The 14700-nt window shown below is 43.7% G+C and overlaps 2 protein-coding genes and 2 long non-coding RNA genes across 6 annotated transcripts in view; 2 read left to right on the forward strand and 2 right to left on the reverse strand.

The window, feature by feature from the left end:
- Positions 1-1906, forward strand: part of LOC135258093 (ran-binding protein 3-like) — a 17121-nt gene extending 15215 nt beyond the window's left edge. For both annotated transcript variants that reach the window (XM_064341340.1, XM_064341341.1), the window contains exons 16-17: positions 1-33; positions 350-1906. The exon at positions 1-33 is cut by the window's left edge and continues 184 nt beyond it. In XM_064341340.1, the coding sequence (XP_064197410.1) occupies positions 1-33; positions 350-393 (77 nt within the window). In that variant the 3' untranslated portion in view covers positions 394-1906. The remainder of the gene's footprint in view (positions 34-349) is intronic.
- A 1595-nt stretch (positions 1907-3501) lies between these two features.
- Positions 3502-4139, forward strand: LOC135258095 (uncharacterized). Its single transcript, XR_010330862.1, has 2 exons — positions 3502-3954; positions 3997-4139. It is a non-coding gene; the product is annotated as an uncharacterized LOC135258095 (long non-coding RNA).
- LOC135258094 (calcyphosin-like protein) lies at positions 3823-8889 on the reverse strand. 2 transcript variants are annotated; one of them, XR_010330861.1, is made up of 6 exons: positions 8757-8889; positions 8011-8113; positions 7570-7747; positions 6523-6732; positions 3978-4407; positions 3823-3917 (listed from the first exon to the last, which is right to left on the reverse strand). XR_010330861.1 is itself a non-coding variant. In XM_064341343.1 (5 exons), exons 2-5 carry the CDS (start codon positions 8109-8111, stop codon positions 4306-4308), a joined length of 591 nt encoding a protein of 196 aa, XP_064197413.1. In that variant the 5' UTR covers positions 8112-8113; positions 8757-8889; the 3' UTR covers positions 3823-4305. The 2 variants fall into 2 exon arrangements, 1 of the variants encoding a protein (XP_064197413.1); XM_064341343.1 differs by having other exon boundaries at positions 3823-4407.
- A 1092-nt stretch (positions 8890-9981) lies between these two features.
- On the reverse strand, positions 9982-13567 carry LOC135258096 (uncharacterized). Its single transcript, XR_010330863.1, has 3 exons — positions 12871-13567; positions 11012-11222; positions 9982-10240 (listed from the first exon to the last, which is right to left on the reverse strand). It is a non-coding gene; the product is annotated as an uncharacterized LOC135258096 (long non-coding RNA).
- Positions 13568-14700: the final 1133 nt, after the last annotated feature.

Genomic DNA, 14700 nt, shown 5'->3' on the forward strand with positions numbered 1-14700 from the left:
CCGCGGCCAGCCCCGCCCCTGTCCCGCCCTCTGGTAAGGCCACACCCGCCTGCAACCTAATGCAGGAACTATAGCCTTCCTGCAGCGTTCTCACAGCGTTCCCGGAGCGTTCTCACAGTGTTCCTGCAGCGTTCTCACAGCGTTCCCGGAGCGTTCTCACAGCGTTCCTGCAGCGTTCTCACAGCATTCCCGGAACGTTCTCACAGCGTTCCTGGAGCGTTCCCAGAGCGTTCTCACAGTGTTCCTGCAGCGTTCTCACAGCGTTCCCGGAGCGTTCTCACAGCGTTCCCAGAGCGTTCTCACAGCGTTCCCAGAGCGTTCTTACAGCATTTTTTTTTTCCTTCCCCAGGTGTGTCAGAGCCTGGAGATGCCCAGCACACAGGGAGCACATAGCGCCACCTGTAGGCTGGCCGCGGACGTAGCCCCGCTCTGCGTGCAGGCACCTGTGTGGACGACTCAGCCAGGCCCTGCACTGGGGAAGGACCCCATTCTGCCCACACAGAGCCCCTGGGGGGTCCGCTTCACATTGTTTGGTTTTTGTTCCTTCTTTTTGACTGTAGAACTACAGCGCTGGGCTGGGACTGGAAACTCATCATATTGATGAGTAGGAGGAGCCCCCTGCCCCTCCCCTTATGAGTAGGGGGAGCCCCCTGCCCCTCCCTTTATGAGTAGGGTGAGCCCCCTGCCCCTCTCTTTAAGGTGTGGCACATTTTAACACAGTTTAAAAAAACACGGGACCCTTTAGCTCCACCCCTTAGACTGCCAAACATCTGGGGACTGACTTCCAGGAGATGCATCTTCCTCATCCCCTTTCTCCTCCCTCTCTCTCTCTCTCTCCCCTTCCCCCTGCTTTTTCTCTCTCTCTCTCTCTATCTCTCCCCTTCTCCCTGCCTTCTCCCTCTCCCTCCCCCCCTCTCTCTCTCTCCCCTCTCTCACTCTTACCCTCCCTCTCTCTCTCCCTCTCTTTAGTCCCCCTGGTCCGTTCTGTACCGCCTCTGTTCTGCACTGTTACATTATTTTGTTCCGTTTTGCTGAATGTTTGTTTTGCTGAATGTTTATTTTGTTTTTTTTAACTGGACACCAGCAGAGAATCTCAACCCTGTCTGTTAAATCTGTAAGTCCTCCTGTCATAGAACCTTGATATTATAAGTCAATAAAGATGTTAAACACCCATGCAGTGCTGAGCAGGGTCTATTCATGAGAGGATTACAGTTACAATATCTTGCCTGTGCAGTTTGAGTGTCTCGCCTGTGCAGTCTGAGTATCTCGCCTGTGCAGTCCGAGTATTTTGCCTGTGCAATCTCGCCTGTGCAGTCCGAGTATTTTGCCTGTGCAATCTCGCCTGTGCAGTCTGAGTATCTCGCCTGTGCAGTCTGAGTATCTCGCCTGTGCAGTCCGAGTATTTTGCCTGTGCAATCTCGCCTGTGCAGTCTGAGTATCTCGCCTGTGCAGTCTGAGTATCTCGCCTGTGCAGTCTGAGTATCTCGCCTGTGCAGTCTGAGTATCTCACCTGTTCTTTCAGTCATATCTCTGAAAGAACATAATCTGTGTTCTGCAACTGAAATTGTAGGATTTTGTTTTTGCTTTGTTTTTAAAGAAGTGAACTCTAGATAATCGATAGACATTCTATAAACCCTGGTTTGAATTCCAGTACCTTTTTGGGGGTGTGGATTGTGTTGAAACTTATTTTTTTATCAATAATATTATATTAACTTTTTTCCTATTTGATATTTCATTTTGTTAATGAGCACATGTTGGAGTGAAGTTTATTTTTGTTTCCTTTGTTGCCGGTAATTAATTTTGTCTTTGCTACCCTTGAATGCAGTGTACATTTCCTCTTGTTTCTGAGTTTCTCCATCTCTTGAAAAGATGAAATCCTGAGTAAAAAGGAGATGTTTTGACAGAACTGGCCTGTGGACCTTTATTTCCCCTCTCTGCTTCTAATGTACTTACAGCACTATGGGATCTGTGCTATTCTAATGTACTTACATCACTATGGGATCTGTGCTATTCTAATGTACTTACATCACTATGGGATCTGTGCTATTCTAATGTACTTACATCACTATGGGATCTGTGCTATTCTAATGTACTTACATCACTATGGGATCTGTGCTATTCTAATGTACTTACAGCACTATGGGATCTGTGCTATTCTAATGTACTTACAGCTCTATGGGAAATGTGCTATTCTAATGTACTTACAGCACTATGGGATCTGTGCTATTCTAATGTACTTACAGCACTATGGGATCTGTGCTATTCTAATGTACTTACAGCACTATGGGATCTGTGCTATTCTAATGTACTTACAGCACTATGGGATCTGTGCTATTCTAATGTACTTACAGCACTATGGGATCTGTGCTATTCTAATGTACTTACAGCACTATGGGATCTGTGCTATTCTAATGTACTTACAGCTCTATGGGATCTGTGCTATTCTAATGTACTTACAGCACTATGGGATCTGTGCTATTCTAATGTACTTACAGCACTATGGGGATCTGTGCTATTCTAATGTACTTACAGCACTATGGGATCTGTGCTATTCTAATGTACTTACAGCACTATGGGATCTGTGCTATTCTAATGTACTTACAGCACTATGGGGATCTGTGCTATTCTAATGTACTTACAGCACTATGGGATCTGTGCTATTCTAATGTACTTACAGCACTATGGGATCTGTGCTATTCTAGTGTACTTACAGCACTATGGGGATCTGTGCTATTCTAATGTACTTACAGCACTATGGGATCTGTGCTATTCTAATGTACTTACAGCACTATGGGATCTGTGCTATTCTAATGTACTTACAGCACTATGGGATCTGTGCTATTCTAATGTACTTACAGCTCTATGGGATCTGTGCTATTCTAATGTACTTACAGCACTATGGGATCTGTGCTATTCTAATGTACTTACAGCACTATGGGATCTCTGCTATTCTAATGTACTTACAGCACTATGGGAAATGTGCTATTCTAATGTACTTACAGCACTATGGGATCTGTGCTATTCTAATGTACTTACAGCACTATGGGGATCTGTGCTATTCTAATGTACTTACAGCACTATGGGATCTGTGCTATTCTAATGTACTTACAGCACTATGGGATCTGTGCTATTCTAGTGTACTTACAGCACTATGGGATCTGTGCTATTCTAATATACTTACAGCACTATGGGATCTGTGCTGTTCTAATGTACTTACAGCACTATGGGAAATGTGCTATTCTAATGTACTTACAGCTCTATGGGAAATGTGCTATTCTAATGTACTTACAGCACTATGGGATCTGTGCTATTCTAATATACTTACAGCACTATGGGATCTGTGCTATTCTAATGTATTTACAGCTCTATGGGATCTGTGCTATTCTAATGTACTTACATCACTATGGGATCTGTGCTATTCTAATGTACTTACATCACTATGGGATCTGTGCTATTCTAATGTACTTACAGCACTATGGGATCTGTGCTATTCTAATGTACTTACAGCACTATGGGATCTCTGCTATTCTAATGTACTTACATCACTATGGGATCTGTGCTGTTCTAATGTACTTACATCACTATGGGATCTGTGCTATTCTAATATACTTACAGCACTATGGGAGGTATATCTGTGCTATCATAATTACAGTAGGAGTTATGTCCTTATGTAGTTACATTGAGAGTTATAACTCCCAATGCAGTTGAAGTGTATATCTGTGCTATTCTAATGCTATCCAGATGTGTGGCTGTTGTGACAGTGTTGTGGTGATGCTGGTCAAAATGTTATCAGTCAGTTTAAATACCACATGGGACACCAAACAGGTTTTCTTCCAAAGCTTTATTTGCACTCTTTCAGATTAGCAGGGAAGTGAGCAGATAGGAGAATAGGAGCGAACATAAAAATGCAGGACAGTCTACACCACACCAGGACAGTACACCACACACAGGACAGTCTACACCACACGCAGGACAGCCTACACCACACCAGGACAGTACACCACACACAGGACAGTCTACACCACACCAGGACAGTACACCACACACAGGACAGTCTACACCACACCAGGACAGTACACCACACACAGGACAGTCTACACCACACCAGGACAGTACACCACACACAGGACAGTCTATACCGCACACAGGACATGCCCAGGACATTTTGGAAATATAGAAAACGTGATATCAGGAATGAAGCTTGTTAATGTTATGAAAATTAACTGCTTTTGAGATTCTCTGGTCTGTCCCCAATGGAGCCAATCGGAGTGCGAGATATATGCACCTGACGAGGGTGGGTGTGGCCTACAGTTTCCATGCCTTGCGCACCATGGTGACGAAATACTCGTCGCTGTCGATGGATGCGCTGACGCCACTGTAGTAATTCACAAACTCCTCCAGCGTCACCTGCAGCCGGGCGACACACAATTAACCAATCAAGACACTGCGCTCTGCTGTGACCAATCAGGGAGCCAGTGACTGCACATGGCTGAGGCTCCTTCTGTGCTCTTGAAGTCTCATCCTGCAGTCACACGCCACCTGATCCATTCTCCCAGATCTCATTTTCATTCATACATATTTGTGAAATTGGATTAAAAAGAAAAGAAAATCAGAAATATATTTTCTTGCACTTTTTCAAGATAAAGCAATAAGCATTTTATTTTTGCATTTCAAGTGTTTCATCAGAAATGACTTCAGGTTGTAAAACACGGTTTCCTGTCCATTGGAATCATGAAAGGCATGTAAAATTTTTTTTTTTTTTTAGATGTGTATATATATATATATATATATATATATATATATATATATATATATATTAGTCCTGTGCATTTTTCTATTTTCCATTTAAACACGTTCATGAGAAATGTCTTCAAACACATTTCTATTACTTTATTGTTAAATTGACATGATTTCCTTTACATCTGATTTATGAAAAGACTTTTTTAAATGTAGCTTTTCCCCTCTTTTTGGACATAAAATAAGGTTTTATGTATGTTGATGTTTTTACGCTGAAATACATTTTTCCATAATCAATTTCTTAAGAAGCATTTCTATTAATTTATTTCTTGGTGGTTTAAAAATGAACATGATTTCCAATGCATCTGATAACTTCTTTTGGGGTAGTTTTTTCACTTTCTGGACGTACACATATTGTCTAAAGTATTTTGCTATTTTTTGACTAACACATTTAGCATCACAATTTTTTTACAAATCATTTCTATTTATTTCACCATGGTGGTTCAATTAACCTGGCTTCCAATCCATTTGATATATAAAAGGACATTTTAAATTTTTTTGGAATTTTCTCAGTTTTTGCATGTGTTATGTTTGTCTTATGTGTTTTTTTGGTTTTCCACTGAAACAAATTCATCATAAATTTATTTAAAAACATTTCTATTAATTTTTGTCCTATCTGATTCATAAAATGACATTTATCTTTACAATAAAAAAAAGACATTTCTATTCATTTATTTCATCATGGTTGTTAAATAAACCGGATTTCCTATCCATTTCATAAAAGAACATTTTGTAAATTTTCACATTTTTTCAGTTTTTGGAAATAGGTCTTATGCGTTTCCTTGGTTTTTCACTGAAATACACAAATTTCTAAAAACCCATTTTGATTCATTTGTTTCACTCATTCGTTTATTTACTTAACATGATTTCCTATTCATCTGAATAAAAAAAAAAAAGCATTTGTAAAATTGTCATTTTTTCCATTTTTGGATATAAGACTAGAACATTTAATTTATTTTCTGGTTTTCCACTGAAACACATTTTTCATCAGAAATTTCTGAAAACAATTCTATTCATTTACTTCACCATAGTTATTAAAATAACCCTATTTCCTATCCATTTTATTTAGATAATAACATTTTTGAAATTTTTCCATTTTTTCCATTTTTGGACATAAGAGTACTGTCTGTGCTTTTTGGTATTTCACTGAAATAAATTTTTCCCGTAGGCAGGCTTGGTCTGCAGTAGATGAGGCATCCATCTTGACACACAATTTAGAAACAGCGCAGACAAACATAAAAGTACTCAAGGTTCCAATCGTCACTAAAAACCACTAAAACTACAAGATAAAATAAATAGATAAATAAGATAAATGTTGCTTCTATATCATCTGTGCAATGTTGCTATGACTTGTTCATCATTAGCATTATGGTTTATTGTTAGTATCACAGTTCATTATTAGAATTGTGATTTATTCTTAGAATCATTGTTCATCATTATTAGTATCATGGTTTTTGTTGGCACCACAGTTCAGTATTAGAATTTTGGTTCATTGTTAGCATCACAGTTCAGTATTAGCATTTTGGCTTATTGTTAGCATCACAGTTCAGTATTAGCATTTTGGCTTATTCTTAGCATCACAGTTCAGTATTAGCATTTTGGCTTATTCTTAGCATCACAGTTCAGTAATAGCATTTTGGCTTATTGTTAGCATCACAGTTCAGTAATAGCATTTTGGTTTATTGTTAGCATCACAGTTCAGTATTAGCATTGTTGTTCTCATACCTTCCCATCCTTGTCATACGGGGAGTCGAAGCTGTCGAGGAAGGCGTGGAACACCTCCTCCTCGCTCCACTGGCCGCTGCGGAACTTGGGGTGCTGCGTCGCGTCGTACACGCCCTGCAGGTCCAGCACGGTCACCACGCCGTCGCCGCTGCGGTCCAGCTTGCTGAACGCCGCCGTGATCACCGCCCGCCTGCTGCAGGACAGGGGGGGCTGCAAGGGTGGGGCAACAGCAAATATTGGTTCCCAACATGGGGCTGAACAGGCCCGACTGCGCCACCTAACCTGAATGTTCTGTAAACCCAGCGGCATCCCACGCTGATTGGTGAGAGTACAGACATCCACAGTACATCCATCCATCCAGTGAGAGTACAGACATCCACAGTACATCCATCCATCCATCCAGTGAGAGTACAGACATCCACAGTACATCCATCCATCACCAGTGAGTACAGAATCACAGTACATCCATCCACACAGTATACAGACATCCAGTACATCCATCCATCCGTGAGAGTACAGACATCCACGAATCCTACATCGTAGTACAGACATCCACAGTACATCCATACATCCAGTGAGAGTACAGACATCCACAGTACATCCATCCATCCATCCATTTTCTAACAGCTTAGTCCAGGTCAGGGTTGCAGTGGCAACAGGGCAAGCAGAGCAGCCCAGAACACCCCTCTCCCCAGCAACTTCCACCAACTCATCCCGGTGGATCCCCAGGTGCTCCCAGGCCAGCCGGTGGATATAATCCCTCCAGCGTGTCCTAGGTCTGCCCCTGGGTCTCCTCCTCGGTGGCCGCGCCCAGAACACCTCCAGAGGGAGGCGCTCAGGAGGCATCTTTATCAGATGCCCGAACCACCTCAACCGACTCCTCTCAATGCAAAGGAGCGGCGGTTCTACTCGGAGGTCCTCCCGGACAGCCGAGCTTCTCACGCTACCTGCCACCCAGCGGAGGAACCCCATTTCAGCCGCTTGTAATGGCGGTCTCTCTCTCACGTCCCGCCCGCCTCAAACCCACGCCCTGCCCGCCAGGCTCACCCGCAGGGCCTCCAGGAACTCGCTGAAGTCGACGGTCCCGCCCCCGTCCTTGTCCAGGGTGCTGAGGATGTGCTGGGCCTCGTCTCGGCTGACGGACATGCCGTAGGCCTCCAGCCCCCGCAGCAGCTCCTGCAGATCCAGCGACTTGCTGCGGTCCTCGTCCATAATGCGGAACGTCCTGCGGGAAAAACCGGAACGTTGGAACTGGGGTCTGCCACTGCAGAGTGACTATTTATAACCTAACCACCGATTTACACAAGGAATTAACTTTATTCGTAATTTTTCTTTTTGTTACTATTATTTATCATTTTTTATATCTGTGTATCAAGTTTGAAATGTTCGGTCACAACCACAATCATAAGTCCGCTGCACTTATACAAAATCTCCTATCAGTTCTGTCATTTTCCTCTACAGCATCGCCCCCTGTTGGCGGAAACTTGCCTTGACAGGCCCTTTATCCCGGCGGCTCCTCGCTCCAGACACTTCAGCCGCAGCTTCTCAATCGTGCTACAGGGATGGGCATCGCGCGGCGTTCCGGCCATTTCTACAATCGATCACACAGAAACCAAAACAAACCTTTATTAACCATTGTGTAAATTGCTCTTTATTCTTATAACTTTACTTTTCTAGTATTTTGTGAGAGTGTAAGGCAGGAGTAGGCTAGGCTGCCCTGGGATTAGATCGTCAAAGAGGTCTCTAGTTTGTGTCCCATAAGCGGCTGGTTGAAATAAGCGGCAGTTTAAAATATAAAACAACCCATTCTCACTCCGTGAAGCGCACATATAGCATTTAGCCTAATCCGAAGTAAAAGGCTGTTCTGTTTAAAAGCTTTGTGTGGCCTGTATTTGTGTGGAAAGGAGTGGTGGGTAATTTGTTGTAAATAAGGTAAACGATTCTGAAGAGCAGAGTGCGTTCGAAAAATAAATATTTCCTGAAACGTATCTAGGCTATATAACGACACACACAGGCCGACGAAATGAGAGTCATTATTAAACACTTCGAGGGTTATGTTTCAACTTTAAATCCGCAGTTGCTCAGGGCAAATCGCTTTGAAATGTATGTTACTTGTACAGTGTTTATACACGCGAAATATTATTGAGCAGAAACAAAACATCATGCTGTTTTAAACAGAGAGAAGTCAATTTTTACAAAAACACGCAACTTGCAGAAGATATCTGACGACTTACCTCTTTCCTACAGTTTTGGGTTCTCTTTCCTGTGGGTAATCGAGCGTGACACGCCTATTGTAGCATCTCCGTCGCCTATGGCAACACTAACAAAACGGGAGTTTTCTCTCGTGAATTCCAGCTCGAGCAGTTTACTCTAATGGAGCGCAATTACAGAGCCTAATTCACACTGTTCCTTGTTGCTCGATCTGCCTCCATCAGCGAAGTTCAGAATACTTTATTCATGTTCCAGAGTATGAAGTATGGAACTGCATAATTGTTTCACAAAACACCTGTTTTCAACAGAAGTTCATGTCCTATTTTAATTTACACAATATGTATTTGCAAGAAGTATGCCTATTGCAAATACATTACTAAATGCTGAGAATGAAGGTAATGATTTCTTTATTCAATACATTTTAATAATGTAATTTCTGCAAGCCATTGTGGTTCTCACATGTGAGTTGGGAAATAAAATGAGCACTTTTATAATTGTAAAAATATTTCTTGTAAAAAAATAGTTGGTGCTATTATTCACAAAGGAGTGCAGTAAAGTCATGCAGGCCTATACATGCACACAGATTATTCACAAATCCAGTGGAGCAATTTGGGCGTGCATTTAGCATCCGCCACCTAAAGAGGCCTGTTAGTGCGGACAAAGGCTTCCCTGTGGTCCGATACTTCCATCTCTGTACCTGCTGCTCAGGTAAGAGCTGTGTATGAGGCCGGGTGACCTGCTGTGCTAAACAGGGCTCATTGGGCCCTTCCTCACCCGAGAGGCCCAACACTAACCCTAATTTGACCCCTAAAATTTAATTGAAACCATTGGTACTATTGAAAACATCTGATTACTCATTTAAAATTGATGAAAAACAAAGTCAAGATCATGAATTCAATAATATAAATGGTACACATGCTACTAGAGAAAATGTCCTAACCTTTCTTTAATCTGCTGAACACAACCGTAAACTTGCTTAATGCAACTTATGTTCAGTGTAGCTGTGGTGAATGATCGAAAGTGCTGGATGAGCAGGCCTGTGTGTGAGAGACTGAAGTGCTGATGACGGGCCTGTGTGGGAGATGATCCTGAAAGTGCTGCATGAGAGCTGTGTGGTAGATGATCCTGAGAGTGCTGCATGAAGCTGTGTTGAGTGATCCGAAGGCGGATGAGCAGGCTGTGGTGAGGATCTGAGTGTGGATGAGCAGGCTGGTGAATGATCCTAGGTCTGAGAGCAGGCCGTGTGAGATGATCCTGAGAGTGCTGGATGAGCAGGCCTGTGTGGTGAGATGATCCTGAGAGTGCTGGATGAGCAGGCCTGTGTGGTGAGATGATCCTGAGAGTGCTGGATGAGCAGGCCTGTGTGGTGAGATGATCCTGAGAGTGGACGAGCAGCTTTGTGTCACTCTGTTTGTGTGGCCTGTGAACCTGCCCCTGCCCCCTGGGACCCAAAATCAACAGCTGAAGGCAGCCTTGGGGAAAAGGTGTTACCATGGAGATCAGTTACCTGAGTAGAGAAAGCAAACACAGGTAATAAGTGACTCTTGTGATTATAGGTTTGAAAACAGAAAGGAGACTGCCAACATGAATACCTGTAGTCTCTCTACACATTCATTGGTTTACTATCCATCTCCACAGCCTACGCTAACCCTCTGATTGGTTATTTGGTTCTGGGGATGAGGTTTAATTGGATGAAGGTTTTCTGAGCACACACTGAGAGGGCTTTAGAACACTGAACACACACTGAGAGGGCTTTAGAACACTGAGCACACACTTAAAATGGTTTTAGAACACTGAGCACACTGAGAGAGCTTTAGAACACTGAGCACACACTTGAGAGAGCTTTAGAACACTGAGCACACACTTGAGAGAGCTTTAGAACACTGAGCACACACTTGAGAGGGCTTTAGAACACTGAACACACACTGAGAGGGCTTTAGAACACTGAGCACACTGAGAGAGCTTTAGAACACTGAACACACTGAGAGAGCTTTAGAACACTGAGCACACACTTAAAATGGTTTTAGAACACTGAGCACACTGAGAGAGCTTTAGAACACTGAGCACACTTGAGAGGGCTTTAGAACACTGAGCACACACTTAAAATGGCTTTAGAACACTGAGCACACTGAGAGGGCTTTAAAACACTGGACACTATTATGCTTGATACCATTTTCCTTCTAATGACAGCTGATGTGAGCAAACTTGGCTGTAAATCTGAGCACATGTCAGGTGTGGCAGGCAGATTTACATTTATAGCTACATTTATCCAGCATACCTGCCTTGGCAACAGAGAGGTGGATAGTCTGCAAACTCTGTGAACAGAAATACTCCTGTAGGCCTTGGCTGTGATTTGCTTGCTTTCATGTGGAAACGGGTCTTCTGTCATTTTTTTGCTCAAAGGGAACCAGCTTTTCTGTACACCTGTCAAACGAAGAAGCAGCCTTTGCTTCTCTAGACCAGGCGAGTGTCAGCTTATGTCCAGGATACTGAAAAATAATAAAGACTTTCAAATCAATCATCTCTGTTTGAAGAAGAGGTTAGTGCAGGTATGGATTTCCAAAATAGTCACAGAGTCAAAAGGTCTTCATATATTTGTTAACACTGTGAAATTTTTATAAAGCAAAAATAAAAAAATAAATTAAAAATGGTTTGTTTAACTAAAATATATGTCTCTTTAGGCCTGAGTGAGCAGCGGTGTGTTCTGCAGAATGAGACTCTTTGAGCTGTTCTACTGCTGATGCGCTGTAATAAACTCTCTCAGTTGCGCAATTCAGGTTCACCCTGTGTCATATCACGGTAACCGTGGTAACAGATGTTAGCTGCAGCTGGGAGCCCGATGTGAAGGGCTACAGTTTTGCAACAAAAACAAACAAAAATGGAAGGCATTTCACAGGCTGGTTTGGGCGTTCCTGAGAGATGTTTCTCATATATAGTAATATATAAAGCATATGGCACATACAGTATATATACAGGGCAGTGCGTAAGTATTTGGACAGTGACAAAACTTTAGTTCAGCCGGCAGCCGTACCACCACGTACTCTGCTCCTGCCGACTGGCTGAAGCTAAGCAAGTGTGTGCTTGGTTAGTACTTGGATGGGAGACCACCAGGGAATACTGAGTTGCTGCTGGAAGTGGTGTTGGTGGGCCAGCAGGGGGCAATCTTCCCTCTGGTCAAATAAACCCCAATGCCCCAGTGCAGTGACGGGGACGATGTGCTGTAGGAGATGCCGTCTTTCGAATGAGACGTTAAACCGAGGTCCTGACTCACTGTGGTCATTAAAGATCCCATGACACTATTCACAAAGAGTAGGGGGTTCCCTGGTGTCCTGGCTAAATCCCAGATCTGGCTCTTGCAAAAACTTGCCACCTAATCATCCCTGATTTAATTGGCTAAAAAATGTTCTCTCCCTCCAGTGGAGCTGCTCAGTGGCCAACAGTAGAGGATTGTGGTTGTACTGGGCAGCTCCCAGGTGTGAATGTGTATGAGTGTGAAGCAGGGCGTTCCTGCAAAAGAGCATCCATGCTCAGTGAACCTACCCTGGGTAAATAAAGGTTAAATTAAAAAAAATTTTAAAAAATGTTTCAGGCCTGTACTTCAGCACATTGGATTTGAAATGAAAAAATGAACATGAGGTTTAAGTGCAGACAGTAACATTAAAATTTTTTATTTGAGGGTATTTACATTCATATCGATTCATTCATGCAGGAATTACAGAACTTTTTAAACAGTCCTCCATTTCAAGGGAGCAGAAGTAATTGGACAATTGGCTGCCCAGCTGTCTGCTGACCAGCTGTGTATCTTTGCATTATTAGTTAGTGCACAATAAAAGCTAACTAAAGGTTTAGAGTTGATTAATTGGTTAGCACACACAGTGAGAGTTAGCACAGTGAGTTAGCACAGACTGTGAGTTAGCACAGTGAGTAGCACAGTGAATTAGCACAGACAGTGAGTAGCACAGTGAATTAGCACACACAGTGAGAGTTAGCACAGTGAGTTAGCACAGACTGTGAGTTAGCACAGTGACAGTTAGCACAGACCGTGAGTTAGCACAGTGAGTAGCACAGTGAATTAGCACAGACAGTGAGTAGCACAGTGAGTTAGCACAGTGAGAGATAGCAAAGTGAGCGTCTGACCTGACCCCTGAATGCCAGCAGTTAGAAAACGTTCAGGCTATGCCGTTGCTTTCCCAGAACAAAACTACTTGCATTGGGGTAGTCCTGGAATGTCAGTGCCTTCCTTTGGAAATGGGATCTATTTTCCCCTCTCAGTAGGGATTTGAGGATCCTGGAGCACGTTCCCCGCCTCTGCTGCTGCTATGTGGAAGAGAAAGCCAGAGTTTTACACTGCATAGCAACCGTTTCTAAGCTCCACACAGCTCCACTCGCCCTCTGGGCAGGCAGCACAGTTTATCTGAATCATCCTCACTCTATTCTGCAGTTTCTGTTTGTTTGCTTTTGCTTTAAATTGTTAAACATTCACCAGGCAAGCCACTAAGCCAGGCCAATTAAAAAAATAGACCAAATTATTCACTGAAATAACTTATTCATTAAAAATAAAAAATTTAGGGGTGTTTTTTTTCTCAAGACTGCGGGACAGCTGTGGACGGAGTGTAGCACAGTGGGTAGGGAACTAGACTTGTAACCGAAAGGTCGCAGGTTCGATTCCCGGGTAGGACACTGCCGTTGTACCCTTGAGCAAGGTACTTAACCGAAATTGCTTCAGTATATATCCAGCTGTATAAATGGATACAATGTAAAATGCTATGTAAAAAGTTGTGTAAGTCGCTCTGGATAAGAGCGTCTGCTAAATGCCTGTAATGTAATGTAATGTAATGTCTGTGGATGGGAAGTCTGTATTTTGGGGTGGTGGGATGGAACACCTGTTCACACGTTTGTGTCACGGACGGTGGGTCGGAATGTTCGCAGGGAAGAGCGCACGGGGGATGAAATAGAGGAGGAGCGCACAGGGGATGTAATAGAGGAAGAGCGCACAGGGGATGTAATAGAGGAAGAGCGCACAGGGGATGTAATAGAGGAAGAGCGCACAGGGGATGTAATAGAGGAGGAGCACACAGGGGATGTAATAGAGGAAGAGCGCACAGGGGATGTAATAGAGGAAGAGCGCACAGGGGATGTAATAGTGTAATAGAGGAAGAGCGCACAGGGGATGTAATAGAGGAAGAGCGCACAGGGGATGTAATAGAGGAAGAGCGCACAGGGGATGTAATAGAGGAAGAGCGCACAGGGGATGTAATAGAGGAGGAGCGCACAGGGGATGTAATAGAGGAAGAGCGCACAGGGGATGTAATAGAGGAAGAGCGCACAGGGGATGTAATAGAGGAAGAGCGCACAGGGGATGTAATAGCGGAGGAACGCACAGGGGATGTAATAGAGGAAGAGCGCACAGGGGATGTAATAGAGGAAGAGTGCACAGGGGATGTAATAGAGGAAGAGCGCACAGGGGATGTAATAGAGGAAGAGCACACAGGGGATGTAATAGAGGAAGAGCGCACAGGGGATGTAATAGAGGAGATACGCACAGGGGATGTAACAGAGAGCCAATCCGTTAGTCCAGCAGGATGAGTCACCCCCTCGCCCGCTGGCCCCTGACCCCTGACGTCATTCTGCGGAGGGGTTACCTGAGCCCCACAGCTGGTCCTCTTCTTTCAGGGAGGCAGAGAGACCACCCACTGATCAAAGGAAACCACCCAGATGTACCACTTCTGAGACCCTGTGGGGTACGTTCCCCTGACCGTGTGGGGTTAGGGTTAGGGTTCCTCCTTATGAGCGCAGTGCCTCAGGCTGAGCAGGCAGCTATTTAAATGATGTGTGGTTATCAGGAGCGTTCCAGTGAAGTCGCGCGGCACAGATCACATGCTGGGTGCCGTACAAACAGGTGCTGCCCCTGCATGTTCTATCACGCAAGAACAAAAAGATGCACTGACTCATGGCTGAATAATTTAG

Source organism: Anguilla rostrata, chromosome 6, assembly GCF_018555375.3.
Source record: "Anguilla rostrata isolate EN2019 chromosome 6, ASM1855537v3, whole genome shotgun sequence".
Lineage (NCBI taxonomy): Eukaryota > Metazoa > Chordata > Actinopteri > Anguilliformes > Anguillidae > Anguilla > Anguilla rostrata.

Coding starts and splice junctions, on each gene's coding strand:
- LOC135258094 (XM_064341343.1), bottom strand. CDS start 8,111: ATGGCCGGAACGCCGCGCGATGCCCATCCCTGTAGCACGATTGAGAAG. Junction 7,748..8,010: donor GGGATAAAGGGCCTGTCAAG/GCAAGTTTCCGC, acceptor TTTTTCCCGCAG/GACGTTCCGCATTATGGACG. Junction 4,408..6,522: donor CGTATGACAAGGATGGGAAG/GTATGAGAACAA, acceptor GCCCGGCTGCAG/GTGACGCTGGAGGAGTTTGT.